This window comes from Harpia harpyja, chromosome Z, assembly GCF_026419915.1.
Source record: "Harpia harpyja isolate bHarHar1 chromosome Z, bHarHar1 primary haplotype, whole genome shotgun sequence".
In the NCBI taxonomy this organism is placed as follows: domain Eukaryota; kingdom Metazoa; phylum Chordata; class Aves; order Accipitriformes; family Accipitridae; genus Harpia; species Harpia harpyja.
The window spans coordinates 78,296,884-78,324,169 of record NC_068969.1 but is presented as its reverse complement, the minus strand read 5'-3'; the positions used below and the strand labels follow the sequence as shown (position 1 = coordinate 78,324,169).

The 27,286-nt window shown below is 40.5% G+C and overlaps 1 protein-coding gene across 2 annotated transcripts in view; it reads right to left on the bottom strand.

The window, feature by feature from the left end:
* Window positions 1–27,286, bottom strand: part of PCSK5 (proprotein convertase subtilisin/kexin type 5) — a 257,932-nt gene that overhangs the window by 78,939 nt on the left and 151,707 nt on the right. For both annotated transcript variants that reach the window (XM_052776735.1, XM_052776736.1), the window contains exons 11-12: window positions 10,245–10,362; window positions 8,975–9,163 (exon numbers count right to left, since the gene is read on the bottom strand). In XM_052776735.1, coding sequence (XP_052632695.1) covers window positions 8,975–9,163; window positions 10,245–10,362 — 307 coding nt within the window. The remainder of the gene's footprint in view (window positions 1–8,974; window positions 9,164–10,244; window positions 10,363–27,286) is intronic.

Sequence of the window (27,286 nt, the reverse complement as noted above, 5' to 3'; positions counted from 1 at the left end):
TACTCTTTTTTACTAGTGTTGATAACATTAAATTAAAAAAATATATATATTTTTAGAATTAGGCTTCATTTTCATTGATAATTGGGTGAGATTTTCTTCTGAAGCAGTTCTGTACCTCTGTGTGTGTGTGTCTATATGTGTATACATATATATTCTGCCAGCAGAATTGGCCTGTTTCATGACACTGTTAAATCAGTTTGAATACAGCAAATCTCGCAAACACATGGCACACATCATTTACTGAAAGGGTAGAAATTATTATGCAGTTATTACCCAGTGTTTGCATGTGGGTATGTTCAATTTAAGTCATTATGTAGGTTATTTCCAACAGTTAGTCAAATTGTCAAACCATGTTTTGCTGATAACTAATGTAATACTTTCTAAACACCCTGTCAATCCGTCAAGGCAGCAATATTTCTCTTCGCCATTGCAGCAACTAAATTATATAGTATTATGTAAGTACTCTTGAATTATATTGTAAATGCTGTATTCACTGGGCTTCCATTCACATACATAGAAACACAAGTTGCTGTTTATTTTTACTGTAATGAGTCCTTTATTTCCCATAGTATTTTTTGTTTAATGGTGTTTATTTGTCATGTTTTGGAATTTTAAATTGCTGTCAGATTTCCATTTTAATATTGCATCATTCTTTTGAGTAATTTTGGGAGGAAGAGACAAAAATCCCTTATGACTTTATCATAGGTATATAAAACCACCTTTACCTTAAATACACTATGGCTGAAACTGTAAGTTTTCATATTTCCATCCATGGAAATGGGGAAAATCCAGTAATATTCTTTCATGGAAAATTGACTAGTTTTTGAAAAGAATATTTATTTGGGAAAGGTTTGAATTTTACAAAGTAAGGTTTAAATTGGAATCTTTTAATGTATAAACTGTGTTTCTACAAAAGAATCTGCAAATGAGTCAAAAAGCTACAGAGATCAAAAGAACAGTTAAAGAAAAAGTAGAAAGGTACTGACTCTGAGGCTCTGTTTGTGTATGTTGTACATACTCAATGGTTCAAGCATTTTTGTGTTGCTCTGCTTATGCACTAAATTCTCAAATCAAAGAACCTGTGAGGTAGTACATGGATTTCCCTTTCAGTGGTGTTAAATGAATAAGTGAAGTGATCAAATGTTCAGGTATACTCTTCCTTATTCAGAAAGAAATACATATGGAATAGGATCTTTTAAGGAGCATGGAGCCAGTCCAGATAGTTAATTGATTTTTTATTTGTCAGATTGTTAGCAAGTCAAAATTCATATCAAGGAGACACTTAAACACAGTTTATCATGGACTAGTAAATTATTAGTATATGGTTTGATGAATTGTTAGTTGACTATTACAGATTAAAATAGTTAAACCAGATTATTAGAATAATCTGATCATTTTTATGACCATGATCATATAGATCTGCAACATCTGTATTCATACATGTAACAAGCTTTTAAGTACCAAAGTGAGTAACAGCATTTGAATCTTCATAACTTATTTGTTAACATAACCACAACAGAATGCCAGATCTGTTATTCAATTACTCAGGTGACCGATCTTAATAAGAGGACATTCAAGTTTGGATGGATGTGACTACATGATTGACTATATCCAGAGAAACTAATTATGGGCTGCTGCTTATAATGAATAGCATTACATTTAAAAATAATGACTCTTCTCTCTCTAAGAAATTTTATGATATACTCATCACATGCCATATGTAGGTCTATATAAGAATATGTATGTTACGGGGTGTAGAGTAATATAATTACTCCCTTAAAACAAATTCAAGAGTCTTGGCCTCTTCTACTGCCACCAATTCAGCCTAGAAGTTGCATCACCCTTCTATTTAACAATATAACTTCAAGCAGAAATACTCATCTGTAATTAAATTTTACACCCAGAGGAAGACAATTAGCCACTTTCTTGGAATTCCACAAGTGGGAACATAAGGCTAGTCTCTCACAGCTAAATCTACTAGCTTTAAAAAAACAAACAAGCAAGGGTGTCAGCTTTTTAGCAAAGAATCTCTAAGTTCCTAAATGCTCAGAAGAATTTGTTTTATGTTTTATGTGTGAAAAGGCAGTGGGGGCAGGGGATCCACTTGGTAACACCACCATCACCCATCACAAACAATAAAAGGTAAATGCCTAAAAGGAGCTTTTTTAATATCAAGACCTTTTTTTCATCTCAGAAGGTGCCACTGCACCTGACGGACAGCCATACTTGTATATTGAACTGACCACATCGAGAGCCAGGAAGCCCTGCACTGGCTGATGGCTGTGGCTGCAGTGGAGTAGCTGGCAAGAGAAGGCTATTTTCTCCTCTGTAGCAGCAGTCTTTGTTTATGACGTGCTCCAGCCTACTAAATTGGCAGCCTGACAGGCCAGTAGTCCTTGCCCACTAGTCTAATTGGTCACAAGACTTCAAGTGAGCTTACAGTTTGAAAAGAGTACTGTCCTGGTTTCAGCTGGGATAGAGTTAACTGTCTTCCTAGTAGCTGGTACAGTGCTATGTTTTGAGTTCAGTATGCGAAGAATGTTGATAACACTGATGTCTTCAGCTGTTGCTCAGTAGTGTTTAGGCTAAAGTCAAGGATTTTTCAGCTGCTCATCCCCAACCAGCGAGAAAGCTGGAGGGGCACAAGTTGGCACAGGACACAGCCAGGGCACCTGACCCAAACTGGCCAACGGGGTATTCCATACCATGTGACGTCCCATCTAGTATAGGAAAGGGGGGGAGTAGGGGCAGGGGATTCGCCGCTCGGGGGACTGGCTGGGTGTCAGTCGGTGGGTGGTGAGCAATTGCACTGCGCATCATTTGTACATTCCAATCCTTTCATTATTGCTGTTGTCATTTTATTAGTGTTATCATTATCATTATTAGTTTCTTCTTTTCTGTTCTATTAAACCGTTCTTATCTCAACCCACGGGTTTTGCTTCTTTTCCCGATTTTCTCCCCCATCCCACTGGATGGTGGGGGAGTGAGTGACTGGCTGCGTGGTGTTTAGTTGCTGGCTGGGGTTAAACCACGACAAGTACAGAATGCCTTCCCAAGCTGCTCACCTGAAAATGCTTTTGTCAACTATTCTCCTTAGAGCAGCTCTTCTCCACAGGGTGCAACCACCAGCACCCTGTGAGATGTAAGACACCTCAAACTGACTTAACCAAAGCTTCAGTCAGACCCTACTGCCCACCTGCACTGAAGTATTCAGGAAAAAGAAAATGGTCAGAGAGCACTTCAGAAACTTTCTCACCTACATGTGTCAGGGAAGATCACTTAAAACTTCTGGATGTGGATCTAAAGAAGATATATTAAAATGTATGTGTACACTTTTTTTTTTTAAATTTCCATTTTACATCTGGTTATCACAGTTAATTTTATGAAGCAATGGAGATCTGAGCTGTCATGATAATGTTTGGAGAAGAGTAGCATGAACTATAGGGTACAGTGCCTGCCAGCCCGAAGTAGTGGATAGTACAGCAACCACCATCTTTAAATATGGAGAGCTTATCCCCAGAGACTACGCATATCCCCACGAAATGCTCCATCATGACCTATAGACATGTGAGGCTGCTGAGCTCCACACACCACACTGGTCAGCCAGCTGTGTGGCGATACTTACAGCTGTCTTCTTAAAAGCTGCATGTGCTTTCCTATTGAATTTTCAGTAAACCTTCAGAAACGTCACTCTAAACAGGCAGAAATCCTAATGATAAAGCATGAATGAACCTGGTGCCACATATACAGACTTCCTATCCCATCCTAGGTTTGAAAAGGGACATCTGATTAGGGTAAGGGCAGTAGGGGACTCTGTCCATCACACAACCCAGTTTATTCCAAGTGAAACTCAATGTAGTAAGTATTGTAGTAAGATTGAGATGGGGCTAGTTTTCAAAAGGCTGGGAAAAGATTAATTCATTCTCACTATAGTATCTGGGGCAAATGTATCTGCAAGAAGTAGAAATCCTAGGCATTCTTCCTCAGCCTGTCTTAAACAGCTCCTCTCTTTTCTATTTGGTTCAATGCAGACCTCAGAAGCTGAGACATTTAGCTGGATCCTAAATACGTCCTTAGCCACTTGTCTTCACTCCCACTTCGGCTAAGGAAAATTAAGTCAAACTTTTAATGATGGGTTCTAATTTTCCACTAAAACTGAACTTGAGGTATTGAAATCTAAAAGCCAATACATGCCTACTCTACAGATCCCTGATTAATTCTTTACTAGTCTCAGTCATCAAAGAAAGGCATGCGTCACACTAAATCTCAGATATATTGCACTTCATTCTTCTTCCACATCTTTCCTTGAGCAAGTTCCAGGATCAATTTTAGAGTTACATGGAGGATACTGTCACTTACATGCATTCATTTACTCCTTTGCACATAAAACTCACTAGTGTTTTCTGCAGAGCTGAGCAAATCAACAGTACTTTTTCCCCTTTGGCAAAAAAAAAAATTACTTTTTTTCTAAATGGATGTTGTGTCTGTAGTATCCCCAGAGCTCCCCACCCTATTTACTGCTAATACTGCCAGGGTATAACAAAAAAAAATATTTCTAGAGGTGTTGACATTGCAACTGCACTTCAACAAATGGTTGGTAGAAGGGTAGTGGGATGTCTATTCACTCTGCCCCCTGCCCCCCCCCCCCCCCAAAAAAAGGAAAAAAAGATATAGACAACCTGAATGAAATAAAACATAGCAAGTATGAGTTGGGAGAAATAGTTTTCCGAGAACTGCTTCATCCTGTAGATATAGTACAAGCAGAGGATTATTGTTTGCTCATCCTGGACTTAATAACACCACCACAGAGTCCTTTTCAGTTACTGTGACAGTAAGACTCAGTGTGAAGGTTAGTCCTATCCTTTTCATCATATCTGGATACACGAAATGTTTTTGTTCTTAAGAATATAAGGTGTAAACTGCAATAAAGATGTAAGATGGACTGGTCCAGAAATCAAAATATGCTCCTATAAAGAAAACATTTGCTCTACTTCTGATCATCAAGACTTTTTATGAAGCAAACTAGCAAGTAAGATTAGATGAGAATACCTTCTTTTTGATCTAAGAGTTTCCTGCAGAGGAGGGTGTTATTAAAATTTACTGATTATCTAAGGTTTCATGATAGGAAAGAGATGGTCGTGAAAATTCTTCCCTTTGTTACTGAACAGAGGTATTATTAATGTTAGTGCCATATAAGCATAGGAAGCTAGTGGCCTGGAAGCTTGCCACCATGTGGCTAAAAAATTTCAGTTACGCAGTTTGAATGGCAGCAGCTGCTTTAAATTTAAAGGGCAAGAATTAAACTAGCCATGACTTCAGTGGGAGACAAACGAGCCCTAAGGTTGCTTCTTCTATCCTCTTTGTATTTAGGTTCTCCTCCATAGCCCCGCTGTACTGAGTGTTTGTTAGAACTGACCTTGGTATGTCTCAAAAACACTCAGAAACCCATGCTGCCAAATCCAATGACCAATTGTTTTTAAAAAGGGGATACTGTTCCCCTTTGTACTTAACTGTAGCCTCATCCTCACACCAGCCAGCACTTTCCAAGCCTGTATTTTCTTCTGCTGCAGTACATCCAATGTAATCATGTTTAGTACTTTCCAAACAACAAAGCAGATGTTCCCTGTAATGCAGTTTTTGAAGAATGCACATGAGGCTCAAGCCAGTGACAGCGTAATCCACCAAATGCCTGCAAAGGAATCCACATCGCCTCTGACTAACAAGTTTTCTTACTGAAGTCATTTTACGGGATGCCAACATTAAGGATAAAATATGCAGAAAAAAGGCCAGTTATTGCCTTGAGGGACCTACTCATCAATGCACCAGAAACTACACAATGACTCTTCTTCCAGAATTGGTGGAGAAGAAATGCACATGTGTAAAATATACGTTTTGCACTTTAAGACGTTTTACCAGCAAACTGGTTCAAATTAAACCCAGATGAGTAATGGTAAAGCAATGAGGTTTTCCTTGGGTTCAGTAAAAACAGCTGGTATTGCTGCTATTAATCATGTACGTGTGCATTAAAAGGTCTTGTATGTCTGAGAAAAGCATCTCAGTCAGGTAGTAGCAATGTACAACAGCCTGTGGGACCTTTGCCTATAGAAAAAAACGCCAGACCGCTTGCTGCCAATCCATCCCTGCATGCTACTTGTACTTGAATGCATTTATTCTGATGTCCTCATCAATAATACTTTAAAAATCAAATGCCTTGCAACTAAATTCTCATATTAGTGAATAACAACACTCCTCCTCCAAGTTTCATTTTATAACATGATGCTAAAGCATATAGACTCAGTAACACTCGGTATACTACTAATTGCAAGACCACTAAGCTGTAAGACTTCTTCCAGCCAGACCAAATAAAACAAGCCTTGAAATACCATTTTGAAAAGTCCTGTGCCCATATCCATCACTTTACCCTAAGAAAGGCCTTGTGAAGACTCTAGGCATTTCAGACCTAGAATTTGCAAAATACATTTATTCCTTAATATTAGTAGCCCAGACTTGTTTGTTTCAGCCATATGTGACTTACAAGTCAGTATATCTCTGAAGCTTGCATGGGAAGGGAATTTCTGGTATGAGTATTTGGTCTGTCATGAATAACCTGTTTTTTGGAAAGTGACAAAACATTAAAAGGCTTTTCAAGTTTCTTTGTTTTCTGGTTAGCCTTCTGGTAGTATAGGATAAGAAACAGCTGAACATCACCTTATTTTAATACACACATATGCGTTCTCTCTGTCTACCACAGGTACAGAAAGCAATTACTTTCTAAGGTGCAGGGGTTACAAAAAGACTGATTGAATTAAACTTTGTACCTATTCCACATACCAGTCATCACCAGAGGTGAACTGTGAATACTGGAATGTCTTTATCTCCCACTTGCTGTGAGTCAGCTGCAAGACATGAAAGCCTAGAGCCAAAAGTTAGCTGTGTTAAGACCACTGGGTTTACACGAGATTATTTTGTTTGGATACCTAGCTGGAGGACTTTTAATTTTTTTCATTTTGAAGCAGGGAAGAACTGCTGCATGAAAATGGAATAGAAAACTAAAGAAGGATTTCTTGAAACAGAAAAACAAAAGCCTGTTTCGTAACTGCTTAGAGGGTAGAAGTCTGCCTCTGCACTGCTTAGCAGGGGACAAATTCTTTGTTCGGTGTTGCAGGGAGATGCATAGATGTGTGTGCCCATACGCTTTATCAGTAAGGAACTGACAACACTCCTAATGAAACACAGGAGATATTCTAGAGGGCCCCAAAATTCCAGGACAACTTTCTCTCCATCTGATGAATGAATGTCTACAGCTTGAAGAGTATTTCCAGTACACCTTTTCTTTTAAATTAACCTAATTTCTAATGAAAATGTGGGTTCACACTTCAATCAGAACCAAGTCCATTTGAGCTCCACCTGTCTCCAAAACAGGTCCTTACTTTTAAGAAGACAAGTCCTTCTGCCACTGAGGGACAGGAACACACACAACTCTCCAGGCCTAGATAGTGACTCTATGAGCAGATCTGTCTTGGGGAATGTAGATGACGAGGCAGTCTGGAAAGCAGGCCATTTCCAATTCATTAAAAGCCCTGAAGAGTAGGACTAGGGATATAAACTTGTGAAGACTTGAGTGTGATAGCAGAAGAGTTCTCATAACATAGGTTTGACACATGGCAGCTTTTGCTGTTTCTGAGATACATTACATCAGCTAACATCAACTTTTTTGTGGGACCCATGCTCTGTGTACAGCAGAATGGCAGTAATATAAATCTGCTAGTCACCAAGGAAAAAATTTTCCCTATCATACTATGGTCTCATCAGGAAGAAGATTTTCTAGTCAGTTGGAGAAGTATAGAAGCATTTCTTATTGTAACTGTAACTTATTTGCACATTTGGAAATGGGGTAGAGTTTGAGAAGGTTCCTGGGGTTTCTTAGTGCTTTAACCATCTCTGGTAGGAGGCAGTTGCTCTTGATCACTGATTTAGCAAGATTTATCTGAGAAGGACTGCCAATGTTTTCTTCCAAGAAAATTTCTGCTAGTAGACTGGAGAAATAGAAATATCACTGGGAAGTCTTCCAGTTTGCTGAGGACAAATACTAATGATGCACCTCACCTCAAGGGACTGAAATTGTACTAATGTTGGCAATGCTGCATTGTATAAAGAGATACTTTTTGAGTCCAGTCTGGAGAAAAAGGGACAATTTGATGCAGTGTCACAGTTTCTCCAAGAACATAACACAGAGGTGACAGGATGAGAAAAAGGACTGATCTTTCTTAGTGGTGGTTGTTAGAGTGGCTGGACATTCAAAACCAAGTATCTATCACAGATCTGTGCAATGAAGGAAATGGCTGACTTTTAAAAATTTTAATAGGCTGTTTACAAATGGACCCTTTAATTTCAAAGTACTAGTGCAGCTTCTCAGAGTTGTCCTATTAAGAGACTTTCATGTGTTAAGCATACTACTTCAATATATATGGGGAAAAAAAGGATATGGAAATTGGTAACATCAGGAGTCATAACCATATTCGCAAAGCTTAAAGAAAATAGTAGTAGCGAACTGCTATTCTGTCTGATTTTTATTACTAGTGAACAAAGGATAAGAAAGGAGAAAAATGAAAAATATGTAGAAATACACTTCCATTCAGCTTCCTTCTGTAACACTGAGCCTGTTACTATTTTCTTCACATTTTCCAGCCATCTATTAATTGGTGAGCCACAAAAGACTATTGATATTGACTAATCTTTGTTTTGGAGACGATGTCCTTCAACAGATTTACAGCCTACTCTACTGATAAAGACAGAGATTGTCATCTTTGAGTTCATTTGCACTTCACTCTCCCCAACTCTTTCAGGAAAAATAATTAGCCTGTGTCTGTCAGCGAAGCTACGGTAACGACTTGACTGTTCTTTGCTGATGCTGCAATCTCAGTGCAAGCTCTGCATGCTGACTGGACTATGAAATTGTGTTGTCATACTATACCTGTTGGCCAAGAGCTGTGACCTAGTTCCAGAAGGAGAGGTTAGGTAAATTGCCAAGTCTCCACGTCGAGGGTGAGTAATAGTGATGCGCACAACGACATGTTCCAAGTAGATCACATGGTGGTTAGGATTATCTGAACAGCCAGTGGCTTTGTAAATTGAACGGACAATGCTGTCAGGTCGTATTGTTCTATAATATAAGCATATAAAACAATATCAGCATTTCTTGCTTTTTCTGCAAAATAAGAAAACATCTTTTTTGCTTAGTAATGAATGACAGTGTTGGACAATTGTTTCTGAGAAGTCAGTAGCCTATAACCATTGGTTTTAACACTTACTTCACAGCTGAAACTATCACCACAGGGTAATTATTTTACTGCAGCTAATGGCAACTACCTGGCTTTCTGTTAAGCATGTACACATGCTAAAAGAGGACAGTGAAAAACCTGTAATAGGAATAAGCCTTTGGGACAGAGCATTTTTGTGGATTAGTGGCCAGCTGAGAATTGCTGGGATTGTCATGGGATCACAGCTGGTTGTTAAGCCCCAGGAAATGCCTGGCATAGCCATAGTCTTTGCTTACGTAATGGCAAGTATTACACGTTAACTGTACCAAACGGCATCTGACTCAGCTGGTTTAAATTGGCACGACATCCTTGCAGACTATACCAGTTATGGATTAAGCCTGTCAAGAATATTTATCAAACAGTAATATTAGTGCTTTGGAAGTGTGCCTCATGACTGATGCTGTCTCTGTATCCACAGAGTGCACATACAGAATTTTGCTCTAAAGCCTGGTTCTATAGATGCTGTCCTAGCAAGCAGAAAGCAGTTTAGTCTTAGCCTCTGAGCTAGTGACTCTCCTGAGGCTGTCTGAGAGAGACAATATCATGCAGTATTTTAATGAAAAAAGTATTTGCCTGTTAGATCCTGGACTGATAATTATGCATGTATCTTACAAAGGTGACCGCAGTGCACACCACCAAACATTCTTCTTCTTTGGTGCATCATCTATACCAGAATCAATCATTATCCAGCCTGGCTTGTTTTACACTTTCAACGTCTGGGGCGGTCTTTAAACTATGGCCTTTTTCCAAGCACTACACGGAACAATGTTTACAGGTAAATGACCTGACATCTGTGAAGGTGACAGACATCCCCAGTATAGCTTTCAAAATGACGCATTATACACAATGCAAGGGAGGGGTAAATTATACCCAATTTCTTTCCATAAGTTTATGCCAGCAAGAGTTTGGGCAGCGGGTTATTACTTGATTTGCCGATCCGTGTTCTCCACACACACATGCTGTGGAGGGACTGTTGTCCACTTTTCTGCTTCTATCACCATTGCTTCAGCATCCATCAGTCCAAATCCATAGAGGTGGCTCACTGCAAGGTACAAACAGAATGGTTGCAATTATAGCACAAACTTTGTTTTTCATTATAGACTAATTCCTGAGAGTCACATCCTAACAGGAGTTGCTTCTTTTCTAATTCTTCCTTGCTTTTGCACAAAGCTCAAAAATCTCCTTGCTTGAAACAATAATGACCATATCTAATTTGTTCACTGAATCTGTTCACTGCTTTATTACAGAAGCAGCAAATGACCGTCATGAATAACACTGCCTTACCGCAAGGAGCATGGACCAGAACTGCAGAGTGCCAGGGAGTAAAATTGCCTCTGACTGCACTTTGTCCATGTGCCTTAATTCAGCCCAGTCCTCTTATATGACATAATGTTAAAACGTGTAAAGAATCAGAGAAGGGTTATTTCTGTTACTCTAATACCACATGCATGTATGTAAATATTGAAGGTAACTGAGACAGTCATTCCTGGATGTTTCATGCTCACCTGTACCCATTTTTCATGCCATGGAGAGCCAGGAAGAAACTCAATGTCTAGTAATTTAACTTTAATGCCTGAATGCCTTCTACTCAAAGAAGCAGAAGGCTTTAAAGCATCAACTTTCTTAGGATACAAAAAATCAAACTTTCAAATGCCCAACACCTAGACAAGGTGAAGTATTTCCAACAGCCTTGTGCCAATTCTGTATCTTTCACTTTTTTGTAATTTTAAGAGTACTTAACTTGATGTAACTATTTCAAGAGTTCCAGCAGTTCACAAAGGCTAAAAGTTTCACTTGCTGAATCAGCTGTGTGGTTTTGGTTGCTCTTCCAATCAAAACAGAAGCTTGCAAATGGATTTTGATGAATTAGAAGAGCTGCTAGCTATGTTGTTTCATTGTGACAAATCGGTGCTCTTGGTAAAGTTCTGACAGGAGAAGGTGAAAGAAAAAAGCTTCCAGAGGGAGGATTTTAGATCACAAATATTAATAAAGCAGTTTTTCTTGCTACCACAGACAGTGCCACCAGAAAACCCTCAGAAAAACTTAAGTGCTATTTTAATCAGAAATGCGACAAGACATGGTGTAAGTCTTTCCAACTGTACTTTGCAAAGAGTTTGTGAAAGCAGCCTCTATTCATTGCCAAACCAGAATTCAAAAGACTCCATCCAATAAACCCCCAACCTTGTCAAACAAATAACAGTTCAAAGTGTAAAAATAATCAGTGCTTAAGGATCCCATCTTCCAAATATGGCAGTATCTAATACTGTCTGAAACTGCCAAGTGAAGAGGGCTCCTCGATGGAAAATACTGCAGTGTGCAACAACTGTGTAATGAACTGGTTTTCTTCTCATCTCCTTCCCCTTCAGCCCCAAACTGAAGTGCACATAGCATGGCAATGTTCATTTGGAGAAAACTAAACACAGCTCTTCTGCCAAATGAGGTAGGTACAGTTTTTAGAAATGAAACACAATGACTAAAATATATGAAAATAATTAAATTCAGCCCTCCTTCAGCCTTCTGAATTCTCTTTAATGTATTCCACAAACAAATGGACTGGGAAAGAGACGTCCTATTTTTACACGTGGGTGGAGGCAGCCAGAAAAAGGGCAAGGAAAGCTTAGATGGAGAAACTGTTTGTACTGTGAAGATGGTTCCTGTGACGAAAAACTCCTTAGTCATAGATGTCATCTTGCAAAAACTGCACCTGCTGTTGACAGCATATTTATCTGTGAAGTCATTTGTCTATTCTTACACTGCATGCATTGCTCTGATATTTAAAATTTTAATTAATAATCATTCTGTCTGCTCTGAAGAACAGTGGGAGGAACGAGCTTTTTAACTCACATGGTCTGTAACTGTACACAGTTACTCTGTATAGGACTACCTTTAAACAGTGAGGGAATAATTTTTCATTAATGGAAAAATCTTTTGAGCTAACTCACGGAAAATGCATTTTTAATTCCTGACAGCTAGCAACTTGCATTGGGTTAGTGCTCAGGATGTCCAGTTGTAAGACGCTGTGTGTTCAGCCGAACTACTGAGCTCAAAGAAGAGCCAAATTTCTACTCAACTCCATAGATTTTAAGACACCTCACCCTAGATTTTTTTTGCTCTAATATGCACATTAAAAATACAAATAAAATCTAGAGAGTGAACTTTCCATCTTTCCTACAGTAAAAATTACTTGGAAGATAGAATTGTGTTCATTTTTCATCCAGGAGAAAAAATTACCACCCAAGGTTATGTGTTTGTGTTAATTGTGCATGATTCAATGCTTAAACTCTCTTGCATGAGAGCAGAGGTGGGAGTGAGAAGTTCTGCACCTGCTGGCTTTTTTTTCCACAGCTGAAAGAGAAGTACATTTTTTCCTTGAAAGGCCTTCCCATCGAAATAAAAACTTCCTGACAGTCAGGGGTACTCCTAAATCCTTCCATGTGCGAAGCTTCCAGGCAGCTGAGATTTGGCTGTCTGCAACGTTAGCACTTCAAAGCCCTTGATCCAGTGGGTTGGTTAGCAGCTGCAGGTACCAGCAGAGGCCCATAATTTTCAAAGACTAAATAATAGCAATTTAGGAAAGAATCACAGAGTTAACAAAAGTAGTTGAACCCATGTGTCTTGGAGAAGAAAGCAGATTTTGTTTCCTACTGCCTTCAAATTGCGCCCCTTCATCTGTGTATATGCTAGTACTGCTGTGAACTCTATACCAGGGTGCCTCTCCCAGAAGTTAAAAATTACCTCAGTGGTCCACACGGGGCCATAAACGTCTTCTGGGAAACATCTGGAACTGCCACTGATTTGTATACGAATGGTACTGAGCTCACTTCTGCTAACCCAGATAGAAAAGCAATATTTGAAAGGTACTGATGATTGCAGAGTGAGATAAGCTGACTGTGAGTGCAAAATGCCCCAGGACCTTGCACATACTCACTTAGGTGTGAGTTGTTGCTAGGAATCATTGAGCATGTCAGAGGAGGTACAGGGCTGTTTTGTAAGAATGTATTGGCCTTTCAGAGACAGAATAGGAATGTGAAGTTGGTGCAATGTAAGCTGGTGACAAGGAGCAGACTGTTGCTCTTGTTGAGCTGAAGGGTTGAAAACTGTGATGTCCTTGTGATCACGGTGTGCATGGGCAGAACTGTCCTTGAATCTTCTCTCTATTCACGGAGCAATGCAAACTGATCTATTCCTATTCTGCAAAATCACAAGCATACAGAGAGCTTTACAGATACAGGACAAGTTTCCGAGAAAAACTTCCCTCCTGCAGCACAAAGTAAATATTGAGTTTTAGCTGATGTCTCCTCTTATCATTAAAGAAAATAAAATTTCTTGGGGCTAAAGTTCATTTATTTATCCCTGGAGCAATTCCTCTATTAGCACACCATGAAATCAAGGCCTGCTCACCTGCTGGATAGACTTCCCCAGCTTTTTCATAATCCCTTTGTTTTTGTCTGAAACTGCTATTGAAAAATTCAATAACTTTCTCATTTATATACAAAGAGTATGTAAAGCTACCCCCAAATCTAAAGGCAGCATGTATATCCCACTTGACTTGACTAAGAGAAATATGAATGGCTGGTGTTGATAAATCATAACACAGAATCATGCAGAGTCCAGGAAAACTGGGCCCAGATACCAAACCCACAGCATTTCCAGTGCTTCAGTGCAGCTAAACTTGATTTGTTAGGCTGCAGTTTCATTGCCTGTCATCAAGATGTCTCATCAGTAGCTTAGATGCTAAGCCTCCCTTGCTATTTCACTCATTTTCTCCCTACTATTTTTTGGCCTTTAGTTTTCTATACTGTGAAAGCAGCGCTGGAAATATAAATATTTTGTATACTCATATCAAATACTAAATCAGAAGGAGAGAAATGGTAATAACTTCAGTTTGTCAAATGAGGAATAAGCAGCTTTCCTAAACGAGATTCATCTGTTTGATATGTAAATTATTATGACTTGCTCATTTATGCTGCTTTAGGATCTTGATCCAGTCTCATCCAGAATGACACCAACAAAATAGGAGTCTAAAATGCCCCTTATACTGTGGTTTTCTTAAAAGTTGCTTAGCAAGGCTAGAAGATGTGAGACTTTTGAGTTACTCTCATCCTATAAATACTTCAAACTGCCCTACACCAATATTTCTTTTACATTTGACATTTTATTTGCAAATATAAAGCTCTAATTCTATATTACTTTAAGTTTCTGTTGTTTGCTTAGTATATCAAAATGCTTCAACCAGGAAAGACAATCGTCTAAAGAAAATTAAGGGACAAAAAAGGAGAAATGATGACACATGGCTTAAACTATTTTTATTTTGTTTTGTCATGTCCTAACTAAGAGAACATTGATCTTGAATGAGAATTCGTCTTGTTTTAGCACATTCCCATTTTGTGTCAACCTATGACCAGTAATCTGTGATAACTGGATGTGATTTCTGAAACACATAACTGCTTTACAAGCCAATAACACAAATGTGCAAGAACATTCTTTTTCATTCTTGCTTGTAAAACCAGCTCCCTCATGCTTTTTAGATTAAACACATCATTTGTATTTTTAAATTCTACACAGAACCAACCCCTCGATTTTTCTAAAGACAAAGCAAACAGCAAATTCAGTCCTCCCTCCCCACAGAATTCCCTTAAATGCAGGTATTTTTAAAGACTCAGCAGGGATGGTAGAAGATTGAGTTCTTACACTTACTATCACACCAAAGAAGGATTTGAAGGACAGAAAGTTGCCCAATAGAGTTGTCTTAAAAGTGGCAGCTACAAAGATGCAGAATGAGAAACTGAATGGCCTCTATATCATAGAATCATAGAAGCAGAGAATGGTTTGGGTTGGAAGGGACCGTTAAAGCTCATCTAGTTCAACCTGCCTGCCATGGACAGGGACATCTTACTATATCAGGTTCCTCAAAGCCCGGTCCAACCTGACCTTGAACACTTCCAATGATGGGGTATCCACAACTTTGGGAAACCTGTTCCAGTGTCTCATTGCCCTCATCATAAAATTTTTCTTTGTTATGTCCAATCTAAATCCACCCTCTTTCCATTTAAAACTATTGCCCCTTGTCCTGTCATTACAGACTATAGTAAAAAGTCTCTCTTCATCTTTCTTATAAGCCCCCTTTATATATTGAGAGGTCACAATAAGGTCTCCTCAGAGCCTTCTCTTCTCCAGGCTGAACAACCCCAACTCTCTCAGCCTTTCTTCATAGTAGAGTTGCTCGAGCCCTCTGACCATTTTTGTGGTCATAAAGGTGTTAACAGAATACTGAAAAAATTATTTTATTGAGCTTCCAGTTGTATTTATGTAAATTTCTGATTTTTGTATTAGTACAAATAATTTCTTCAATAATATACTAACCTGGATTTACCTGATAATAGATTTGATAAAAAAGACCAGCCCTCTGGATTTTACATTTTTTCTGTCTGCCAAAAAGCTCCTATTAATGGATAAAATAAAATATAGATTGCCCAGGAACACTAGCGGGACAGCTAGTAGAAGCTAAACTTCCAGTAGCCAGTGTACTTTTGTGAATAGTTTCTGTATGCAACTCTGACACTGTATCACCTGCTATGAGATTTTGCAGCCACTTAAAATATAGCCTTAAACACACCATCTTAAAACACTAAGGAATTAAATCCAAGATCACATTTGCATTGACATCCTGGCAGTATTTCTCTACTTCAGGAATTTAAAACACATATGATTATTAAGCATAGACACTGGTTGACAAAAAGGGCTAAGAGCAAAATACACTTTTGGGGCATCAGAATCAGACTCTACTAGTAGTGACAGCAAGTAGCACCCAAATACTTCCCCCTCTCACGAGTATTAACAGCCTTCGGGCAGAGGTCATTAATCTTGGGATTCAGCCACCCCATGGTCCATGGTCAGCAGTGAGTGCCCATGTGTACCCAGCACAGCCATGCCAAGTTCTCCCCTGCCCACAGCAAGACCTGAATCAGCTCCCCATTTACTTCTCAGAGCTTGTTTAGGTATGAGTAAACCAAGTTAATGCAGTCCTCAGAGCACATGGTATCTACTGTGCCCTGCATATGGGGACATTTTCCCCTGAGTCATAGAAAATACCAGTGAGCCTTGCTGAAAACCTCAGCAGAGGGACCAGGAAGAGTGGTTTACTTCTCTGTCTCTGAAGGAGCAGGGTTATGATAGAAAACCTGACTACTGTTGGCTGGTGATTGCTAAGACAGAGAAGCTGCTGCTTCTCTGCAACAGCATTTGGCTGTAAATCATAAAGCTTCTACTGAAGACATTCATTTATATAGCTTGAAATGAGCCAGCTTATGTGAATGGAATAAATCTGAGGATTATGTGCATTTAGAAGGGAGAAAAAAATTTGCCGAAATAAAGTTGGCTAAGACACATCTACAGTAATAGAAGCCATAATTTTTTAACTAGTGATAGTCTTTTTACGTGGGATTTTTTTTTTTCCAAAAAGCACAAAGATGCATTGAAAAACATGGCAGCTTGCAAGTTTTATTTAAACAAAAAATGCCATTTTGTGACTGCACCATGGAACACCTTTTAAGAAAATATACTTATTTCCTCTATTAGGAGCAAATTTACCCTCAGAGGTACATTTAGGATTCCCCGGTAACTCAAAAGCAGCCAAATGTCATTTCACCTTATCAAACGACAAAAACACCTTTCGGTGAGAGTCTCTTCATCTCAGAACAGATGATGACAGATGAGTCAAAGGCACTGTAAGTGGAAATGCTGACAGATCATTAGCAGGAGACACAAAGCATTTCTACGCTGTCAGGTGTATCAGACACTTGGTGCAGAACATCCTTCTTGCTCTGTCTCACACAGTGGCTGTGTCTGTTCAGAAGTGTTGGTGCTCCAGGGGGATATTTACACTCAAACTAATTCCTGAGTGAGCGAAGGGCTACAGCAGATTTTGGCAGAGGAAGGATATACACAAATATGCAGAAAGTCATAACAAAGTGTTTTGCAAATTATTTAATAGTGATGGTGATTTTTAGAACTAAAACTATACTAACCTCACACCAAAGCACAGAAATAATTAATTAACTAAGCAGACTTCACACTATCCCCATAGAGCTATGTAGTAGATTCTGACCAGTAACCTGAAGCAATAGGAAATTAAACAATAAGCCAAGTCTACACAGATAGCTGGACCAGTAATGCTGGTAATAGACTTTGTGGATGAATTTCTTCATCTCCTGACTTAAAAGAGACCCCCCAATAGCTGATTTGTCTGGAGGAAAAAAGTGATACAGTTAGAAACAACTTCAGGCATCTAACTGATCTAAGTTGTCCTATATAGGCCACTATCTTTCCCTTTTATTACTAGAAGTTCAACATCACTTAGAGGATGCTCTAAGTGCTTAAAATACTGTATAGTAGGTGGTGTGATCTGCTTCCTAACTGGCCTGAATCCTAGTTCCACTAAAGTGGACACACTCTGATAATAAAGCAATGGCCAGATTTGTAATTACTGAAATGCACTATAGCAATGCAACAGCAATGAAGAGCTTTGGTGTTCTCAAAGGCTGGTGTTGTTTTCTAAAAAAGACAGAACTACCCCATCCACAAGACGTTCACCATTGCCATGGATGTATATAAGTATGGCTAGATATTTGCCTAGAACATTCTCACAAGTGTACTGCTTTGATAATTAGTATATAAAGAGGTCATGCAAATGAATGTAACTTTTAAGGACTTCTGAAATGCAGTCTTCATTGTCTATAATTAAAGTATTCTGCTTTGGAGAATTTTGTCAGTTTATCATTCACTTTTTAAATTTGTTGATCCTGGTTCTTCTTTCTTAATACTGCAAAATGGAAATATACATTTCACATTAAGTGGCAGACTCTAACATTATGAGTCCATAGGGGAAAACGTCTATCCCTCCCCTTCCTCCTTGCCCCCCAATCCTTTGCAGAGTTTTGCTAAAGGTCTGAGTTGGGCTTGTTAAAAGAAAATAATGTCAAAGGTTATCATTCCCATGGCGTGCATCCTGTTAGTGCTGTCAGACCACTTGGCAATGTTTGGAATACTAGGAGCTGCAGATCATAGTAATTGTGCATAGCTTTATATCTAGGACAGACAGACATCAAGTCTGTCAGTTGTTGAGCAGAGGCACTATCTTTTCAAGTTCTTTGTTTGCTATGCTAATCATGGTTTGGTGACAATTCTGAGTGTTATTTTAATAGAAATTTAAAGCCTGATTTTGCTTTTTGCCTGCTGTTACTCCTGCTTTAGAGCCATTTACATTTTAAAGCATGTGTAAGTTTGACTCACAATATACAACCCCAGGAAAGCAACCAACTGTAACACAAAATGTCAATCTACTTTTCTCTATGTATCCCAGCACAGGCCTGAAGTTTCTGCTTAGACTCCGTTTCACATTCATAGCTCCATTCCTTGCTTTTCAGAGCCAGCAGAAAACAGAGTGCTGCAGAGCTGACGACTAATTAGAAGCTTTGATAATGAAGAGTTTGAGGCTGGGAGAAGTAATGACACCTCCCTGACTTCTCTGAGAAATTCCCTCTCCTCCTTTGTACATCTCCATCTCTGAAAGTATACAGGTATATTCCTGATTTTACATGTCTATCAACTGGAAGCAACATTGTGTGGATCTCAATTTGTGCTAGGGGGAAAAAAAATCCAATAACCATGATCTAGGCTGCAGAATTCAATACATTTTCCAGCTACCTTCCCCAAAATCCCAAAGAGGTTTTTTAGGTCTTGCTCAAGGCTAGCAGAGTTCAGATACCTGGCAATTTGTTTGGGTTTAATACATGAAACACGAAAAAATTCCTAATGCAATTTTAATATTACATTTAAGAAATCTTTAATTATAGCTGTGAGCTGAATTGCTGCATGTGGGAAGTAAACGAACCATCTAGATGGTTGTAGTGACCATACAATAAAAAGACAAACACTTTAAACTGGCTGCTAAAAACTGTATGTTTTTCCATAACTATCTTAATTTCCAAATCCCACCTCCAATATTTTCTCTAACTACAGCAGTGCTTTCTGTACAAAGCAATGATAAAGGTTATGGTATTGACCCTGTGATTTCTATGATATTTAAACATGGTTTGAGATTCTTGAGGACACAGACCTTTTACTATCATACCTGTTCTGCAACTGCAGGGGGAGACACTTCCACTCGCTGTTAGACTAGCTATTAATTGTAGCTGGTTTGCTTCTCTTGTTTCCCAGTGCTAAACTAAACGCTTCTCTGACTTCAAACAACTTCCAAGCAGGGGCTACAAGGCAAAAAGCATTCAGATTAATCTAACCAGTTCAGCTCATGTAAGACTAATGCCTACCTATGCGAATGAGTGCCAACATCTCTTTCACACTTTATATCCACCAATCTGTTGAAGACTTGGTCATGTATTTATGGCTAGATTGTCTTTTCCAGAACTCTTAAGATCATCAAGTCCAACCATAAACGTAACACGCCAGGTCCACCACTAAACCATGCCCCTAAGCGCCACATCTACACGTTTTTTCAATATCTCCAGGGATGGTCATTCAACCACTTCCCTGGGCAGCCTGTTCCAATGCTTGACAACCCTTTTGGTGAAGACATTTTTCCTAATATCCAACCTAAACCTCCCCTGGCACAACTTGAGGCTGTTTCCTCTCGTCCTATCACTTGTTCCTTGGGAGAAAAGACCAACACCCACCTCACTACAACCTCCTTTCAGGTAGTTGTAGAGAGCAATAAGGTCTCCCCTCAGCCTCCTTTTCTCCACACTAAACAACCCCAGTTCTTTTAGCTGCTCCTCGTAAGACTTGTTCTCTAGACCCTTCACCAGCTTTGTTGCTCTTCTTTGGATGCGCTCCAGCACCTCAATGTCTTTCTTGTAGTAAGGGGCCCAAAACTGAACACAGTATTCAAGGTGGGGTCCCACCAATGCCGAATACAGGGTGACAATCACTTCCCTGCTCCTGCTGGCCACACTGTTTCTGATATTGGCCAGGCTGCTATTGGCCTTCTTGGCCACCTGGGCACACTGCTGGCTCATATTCAGCTGGCTGTCGACCAACACCCCCAGGCCCTTTTCCGCTGAGCAGCTTTCCATACACTCTTCCCCAAGCCTGTAGTGCTGCATGGGGCTGTTCCGACCCACATGCAGGACCCAGCAATTAGCCTTGTTGAATCTCATACAGTTGGCCTTGGCCCATCAATCCAGCCTGTCCAGATCCCCCTGTAGAGCCTTTCTACCCTCGAGCAGATCAACACTCCCACCCAATTTGGTGTTGTCTGCAAGCTTGCTGAGGGTGCACTCGATCCCCTCATCCAGATCATTGATAAAGATCTTAAACACAACGGTTGTGGAAAACACCAGGCCACCAACTGGATTTAACTCCATTCACCACAACTCTTTGGGCCTGGCCACCCAGCCAGTTTTTAACCCTGTGAAGGGTATGCCCATCCAAGCCATGAGCAGCCAGTTTCTCCAGGAGAATGCTGTGGGAAACAGTGTCAAAGGCTTTACTAAATTCTAGGTAGACAACATCCACAGCCTTCTCCTCATCCACTGAGTGTGTCACCTGGTCATAGAAGGAGATCAGGTTAGTCAAGCAGGACCTGCCTTTCATAAACCCATGCTGACTGGGCCTGATTGCCTCGTTGTCCTGTATGTGCCACAAGATGGCACACAAGACGATCTGCTCCATAACCTTCCCCAGCACAAAGTCAGGCTGACAGGCCTGTAGTTCCCCAGATCCTACTTCTAGCCATTCTTGTAGATGGGCATCACATTTGCTAACCTCCAGTCAACTGGGACTTCCCTGGTTAGCCAGGACTGCTGATAAATGATGGAAAGTGGCTTGGTGAACACTTCTGCCAGCTTCCTCAGTACCCTTGGGTGGATCCCATCCAGCCCCATAGACATGTGTGTGTCTAAGTGGTGTAGCAGGTCGCTAACTATTTCCCCTTGGACTATGGGGACTTCATTCTGCTTCCCGTCCCTGTCTTCCAGCTCAGGGGGCTGGGTGCCTTGAGAACAACTGGTCTTACTGTTAAAGACTGAGGCAAAGAAGGCTTTAAGTACCTCACCCTTTTCCTCACCCTTTGTCACCATGTTTCCCCACACATCCAATAAAGGATGGAGATTCTCCTTAGCTCTCCTTTTGTTGTTAATGTATTTATAGAAACATTTTTCATTGTCTTTTACAGCAGTAGCCAGATTAAGTTCTAGTTGGTCTTTGGCCCTTCTAATTTTCTCCCTACATAACCTGATGACATCCTTGTAGTCCTCTTGAGTTGCCTGTTGCTTTTTCCAAAGGTCATAAACTCTCTTTTTTTTCCTGAGTTCCAGCCAAAGCTCTCTGTTCAGCCAGGCCAGTCTTCTTGCCTGCTGGCTTGAGTTTCAGCACATAGGGACAGCTTGCTCCTGCACCTTTAAGATTTTCTTCTTGAAGATTGTCCTGCCTTCCTGGACTCTTTTGCCCTTCAGGACTGCCTCCCATGGGACTCTGTCAACCAGGCCCCTAAAGAGGCCAAAGTCTGCCCTCCAGACATCCAAGGTGGCAGTTCTGCTGACCCCCCCTCCTTACTTTCCAAGAACCAAAACCTCTTATCATTTTGTGATTGCTAGGCCCAAGACGGCCTCCAACCATCACGCACAAGTCCTTCTCTGTTCACAAAAAACAGGTCCAGTGGGGTGCCTTCCCTAGTTGGCTCACTCACCCACTGTATCAGGAGTTATCTTCCACACACTCCAGGAACCTCCTAGGCTGTTTCCTCTTTGCTGCATTGTATTTCCAGCAGACATCTGGTAAGTTGAAGTACCCCATGTAAACAAGGGCTAGTAATCATGAGACTTCTCCCAGCTGCTTGTAGACTATTTCATCTGTCTCTTCATCCTGGTTGGATTGTCTATAACAGACTCCCACCACGATATCTGCCTTGTTGGCCTTTCCCTCGATTCTTACCCATAAACACTCAACCCTTTCATCACCATAGTCAAGCCCTAGACAATCAAAACACTCCTTAACATACAGGGCTATGAGCCCCCCTGCCCCTCCTTCCTTGCCTATCCCTTCTGAAGAGTTTATAGCCATCCATTGCAGCACTTCAGTTCTGTGAGTCACCCCATCATGCTTCTGTGATAGCAACTATATCATAGTTTTCCTGCTGCACAATGGCTTCCAGCTCCTCCTGTTCATTGCCCATGCTGCGTGCATTGGTGTAGATACACTTCAGTTGGGCTATTGATCCTGCCACCTTTTTGGGGGGAGAAGCCCTAATTCCTATGTGAGTGTTCTCAGGTGCTTCTGTGGTTTCTAACACATTAACAACCCCTGCGTCTTTGCTGCCAGATGGATCTCCATCCCCTGCCTCCACTGAGATGGCTGTGTGCATTAGTACAGGGACATTTCAAATGTGCTCTAGTGTACTCAGCACATTGGGGAGCAGACCAGAGGACCTCACTAGCACACTGTTCCTCAAACACTGGCATGCCGCCCCCAGGTTTTTCTGTAGTAAGCCTAGTTGTATCCCTTTCCCCTTTCAAATCTAGTTTAAAGCTCTTTCAATGAGTCCTGCTAACTCCTGTGCAAAGATCCTTTTCCCCTTTTGAGACACATGTACCCTGTCTGTCGCCAGCTGGCCTGGTATCATGTAGACTGACCCATGATCAAAACCCTCAAAATTTTGCTGGTGACACCAGTCTCAGAGGCAGTTATTGATCTGTTGGGTCATCCTGTTCCTTCCCTCATCATTCCCTGCAACTAGATAAAGAAGAACACTACTTGTGCTCCTGATCGCTCAACCAGTTGTCCCAAGGCCATGAAGTCTCTTTTTGCTCTTGGACTTTGGGTTGCAACTTCATCGCTGCCTACATGAAAACCCTTACTTAGTAAGGTTCTGGTTTGTGTGGCTCACATTTGGCAATGGTATGTTATATGCTTGTTTTTTGATAAATGTATTTCCCACATTAAAATCACGTAACTTAATGTCTGGTAAATAGCACTCTAGATGTCAGATTCTTCTGATATGTTATCATTACACCAGTGGTTTAGAGAGTGACACTACTGAGCTGGAGCCTTTTTCAAGGACTAATGGATTTGGACACAAAATCTGGTTTAAGGGGATTCCCTGGGTGGTGTAGAGCTGCAGAAATAGCTCTGTGTCATGGCTTGGCAATGAAGCCATGGGCCTGCTGAGAAGAGCAGGTAGCCAGAGGGCATGGCACTAGGGGTATTCCTGGTGAGGAAACACTGCCTTGAGCCAACACAGTGCTGGGAGAGCGAAAGAAACAAGTCACATGTGAGATAACTTGCATTTGCCCATGTTCGTCAACAAGTTGGACAAGAAACTTACCAACAACATTGTCTACCTGAAAGTATCAGCTTAATCTTTCAAGCACAAAAAATCATTAGTCTAGCTTGCATAGGATATGGTCTTCCTCACTCCTACAAAGACCAAGGCAGCTTCATGTGTTTGGTGTCAGATCGTCAACTACCCCAAACTGGGATACTACAACAGCCAAACTCAAAGCTCGTGTTTCACTTGCTCCATGCACCATGTGTATGGGCATTAGGGGTGGGTAGGAGTTGATATTGGCTGCTAATGGCGTGTGAAAATATCAGCTAGCATCTGTAAGACTGAAAGGTCTTTTGATAGATGAACAGCTTTGATTGGTTAACATAACCATTCTCAAGTGCTTGCTATTTTTCAGAAGTCTTATGCCAGCTTCTAACAATGTTTTAAAAATATAATTTTAAAGTTATTGAAAATATGCAGCAGGGTGTTTATGAATAGTTTATTTGTCTTCTCTGAAATGTACACATTGTTGTGAAGATTTTCTTGCTAGTCTCTGAATTTGTGCCTGGTTACTGGTCACCCTACAGCCATTTAAATCTGGCCAATCTAGGTCTTGTATCTAGGAGCATAGATCGGTCTGTCTCTTCCTCTCTCCCAGACTGGTAATGCTCTGCTCACAACAAGAATAACCACCAGTTTTATTAAATATTGTAATTAAGCAATTATATTAAAAAGCTGTAAAACATTAAATGACCAATTCTCTCCAGTGGTCATTATCCAGTGGAAGCAGCAGATACTTTGGCTAATCTAAAGGGGTGTGAGATAACTTTGGTAGTCTGTTACTCCCTGGCAAATGAGATGACTCTTGGTTTCTGTAGGAAGAATACCTCCACTGGGCCTAGGAATGGCCTGAAAATGAAAAAAAAAAGAAGCAGCTGGAGTTTTGATTTCCTTTTATCTTTCAGTAGCATTTTATTTCAGTGTACCGAAGTGTTATTGTCTACACTTTGCAGCCAGGAAGAGTGAAGGATGTTCTCTAAAAATCTCCCTGCAAATTAATAGTATTCCTTTACTGTGAATGGTCTGCTTCCCCAGAGACAGAATTTGACAATATTTGGAGCTTCACTTACAGATAAAGAATTGTTCATATGATTTGATTGTTGTTCTTAAAACTGCAGTGTTTCATTCTGTATCTTCCAACCTAGAGACAAGTTGGCATTAATGCAGCATTCCCTTTTTATGAATGCAGTTGCATGCTCTGTTGTTGACCAAACAACTGACAGAACAAGGAGCCTTTGCATACCAATCTGCCATAGCAAAAACAGATCAACAGTTTTGATATCATCACAAAAACAGATGTTCTCTAGTATTTTTCCATATAATCAGTTAATTAACTGCTTTAATTATAAAAAAACCCTCTGATTTTGAAGCCAAATTGAACATAACGTATCTCTTTATCTAGTGGTTGATGAGAAGCTCAACATGACCCAGCAATGTGCGTTTGCAGCCCAGAAAGCCAACCGTATCCTGGGCTGCATCAAAAGAAGCGTGACCAGCAGGTCAAGGGACTTGAGTCGACTCGACTTGACTCTACTCTGCTCTTGTGAGATCCCACTGGAGTACTGTGTTCAGCTCTGGGGCCTCCAACATAAGGACATGGACCTGTTGGAATGAGTCCAGAGGAGGGCCATGAAGATGATCAGAGGGCTGGAGCACCTCTCTTATTAAGACAGGCTGAGAGAGTTGGGGCTGTTCAGCCTGGAGAAGAGAAGGCTCCGGGGAGACCTTATAGCAGCCTTCTCTACCTAAAGGGGGCCTACAAGAAAGCCAGAGAGGGACTTCTTACAAGGGCATGTAGTGATAGGATGTCATGGTTTAACCCCAGCCAGCAACTAAACACCACACAGCCACTCACTCACTTCCCCCCCCCCCCAGTGGGATGGGGGACAAAATCAGGAAAAAGAAGCAAAACCCGTGGGTTGAGATAAGAACGGTTTAATAGAACAGAAAAGAAGAAACTAATAATGATAATGATAACACTAATAAAATGACAACAGTAATAATGAAAGGATTGGAATGTACAAATGATGCGCAGTGCAATTGCTCACCACCCGCCGACCGACACCCAGCCAGTCCCCGAGCGGCGATTCCCAGCCCCCACTTCCCCGTTCCTATACTAGATGGGACGTCACATGGTATGGAATACCCCGTTGGCCAGTTTGGGTCAGGTGCCCTGGCTGTGTCCTGTGCCAGCTTCTTGTGCCCCTCCAGCTTTCTCGCTGGCTGGGCATGAGAAGCTGAAAAATCCTTGACTTTAGCCTAAACACTACTGAGCAACAACTGAAAACATCAGTGTTATCAACATTCTTCGCATACTGAACTCAAAACATAGCACTGTACCAGCTACTAGGAAGACAGTTAACTCTATCCCAGCTGAAACCAGGACATAGGACAAGGGGTGATGGCTTTAAACTGAAAGAGGATAGATTTAGATTAGATGTAAGGAAGAAGTTCTTTACTGTGAGGGTGGTGAGGCACTAGAACAGGTTGCCCAGAGAGGCTGTGGATGCCCCATCCCTGGAAGTGTTCAAGGCCAGGTTGGATGGGGCTTTGAGCAACCTGGTCTAGTGGAAGGTGTCCCTGCCCATGGCAGAGGGGTTGGAACTAGATGATCTTTAAGGTCCCTTCCAACCCAAACCATTCTGTGATTCTATTATTCTAGTGACAAACTATATGTACAACTGACTAACCAAAGAATATCCCAAAATAAGAATTCAAGTCTTTCTTTTTGAGACTACCAGGTAATAAGTTCCTGAGGAAAGATACATGCCTGCTGACAACAAAACAATAATAAAAAAATTACCAAGAAGAAATTCTTGCTGATTCCTGAGTTAATTCTCTTGACATGCATTTAACAAACGCTGTTTACTTGTCAGTAAATTAAACAAATAACAGGCATTGCTTTAGCAAATCACTAGCTGGCTCAAATATTTTTCATGAATTAACCTTTCTTTTTATGAATGTAAGACAGAAAAAAAAGGAGATCTTACAACCAGTAATGACATCTGTGTGCTCCTTCTGTGTGTTCTGCAATGGCAAAACACTGCCAGGGACTATAGCGAGGGACAGGGTTGCCATGCAGCCCAGCAAAACAGCTCCCTGAAAAGGCATGCTGACCCACTTTCAACTACCAGCTCTTGCTGACCCTTTGTTGAGTGAGACGTTCTTCCAAGTTTTTGTTGTTTTCACCCTTTCAGCTCTCATTTCTAAAGGAGCAAGCCTGTCTCTCTTTTTCTCCTTGTTTTCTTCTTTCTTCCCTAGTAAACATGGAAGAAAGGCAGATTGTTTCTTGTGACTGTCTTTGCTTTAGTTAATTTAAAAAAAAAAAAAATCTTCCACCCTTCCCTTGTTAAGAACATGCTGTGGAAGAAATATGGATCTTGCCATCAACAAAATTATGATACAATTCCTTAAGGAACTCAGTCTAATCAGAGTAATTCATCTGTGAAAAACCATACTTTCATTGTTACTCTTGGCAACAGTGAGGGATAATAGTGTAATACTATACTAAATATTGCCACGTGCAATAGTAAAAAAACTTGTTTCAGTCTTCCCAGCAGCGGCGTGCAAGCCCTCTTTTGAATTCAGGTTTGGATGTTGTGATTTAATCTATATCTTTTTCTTC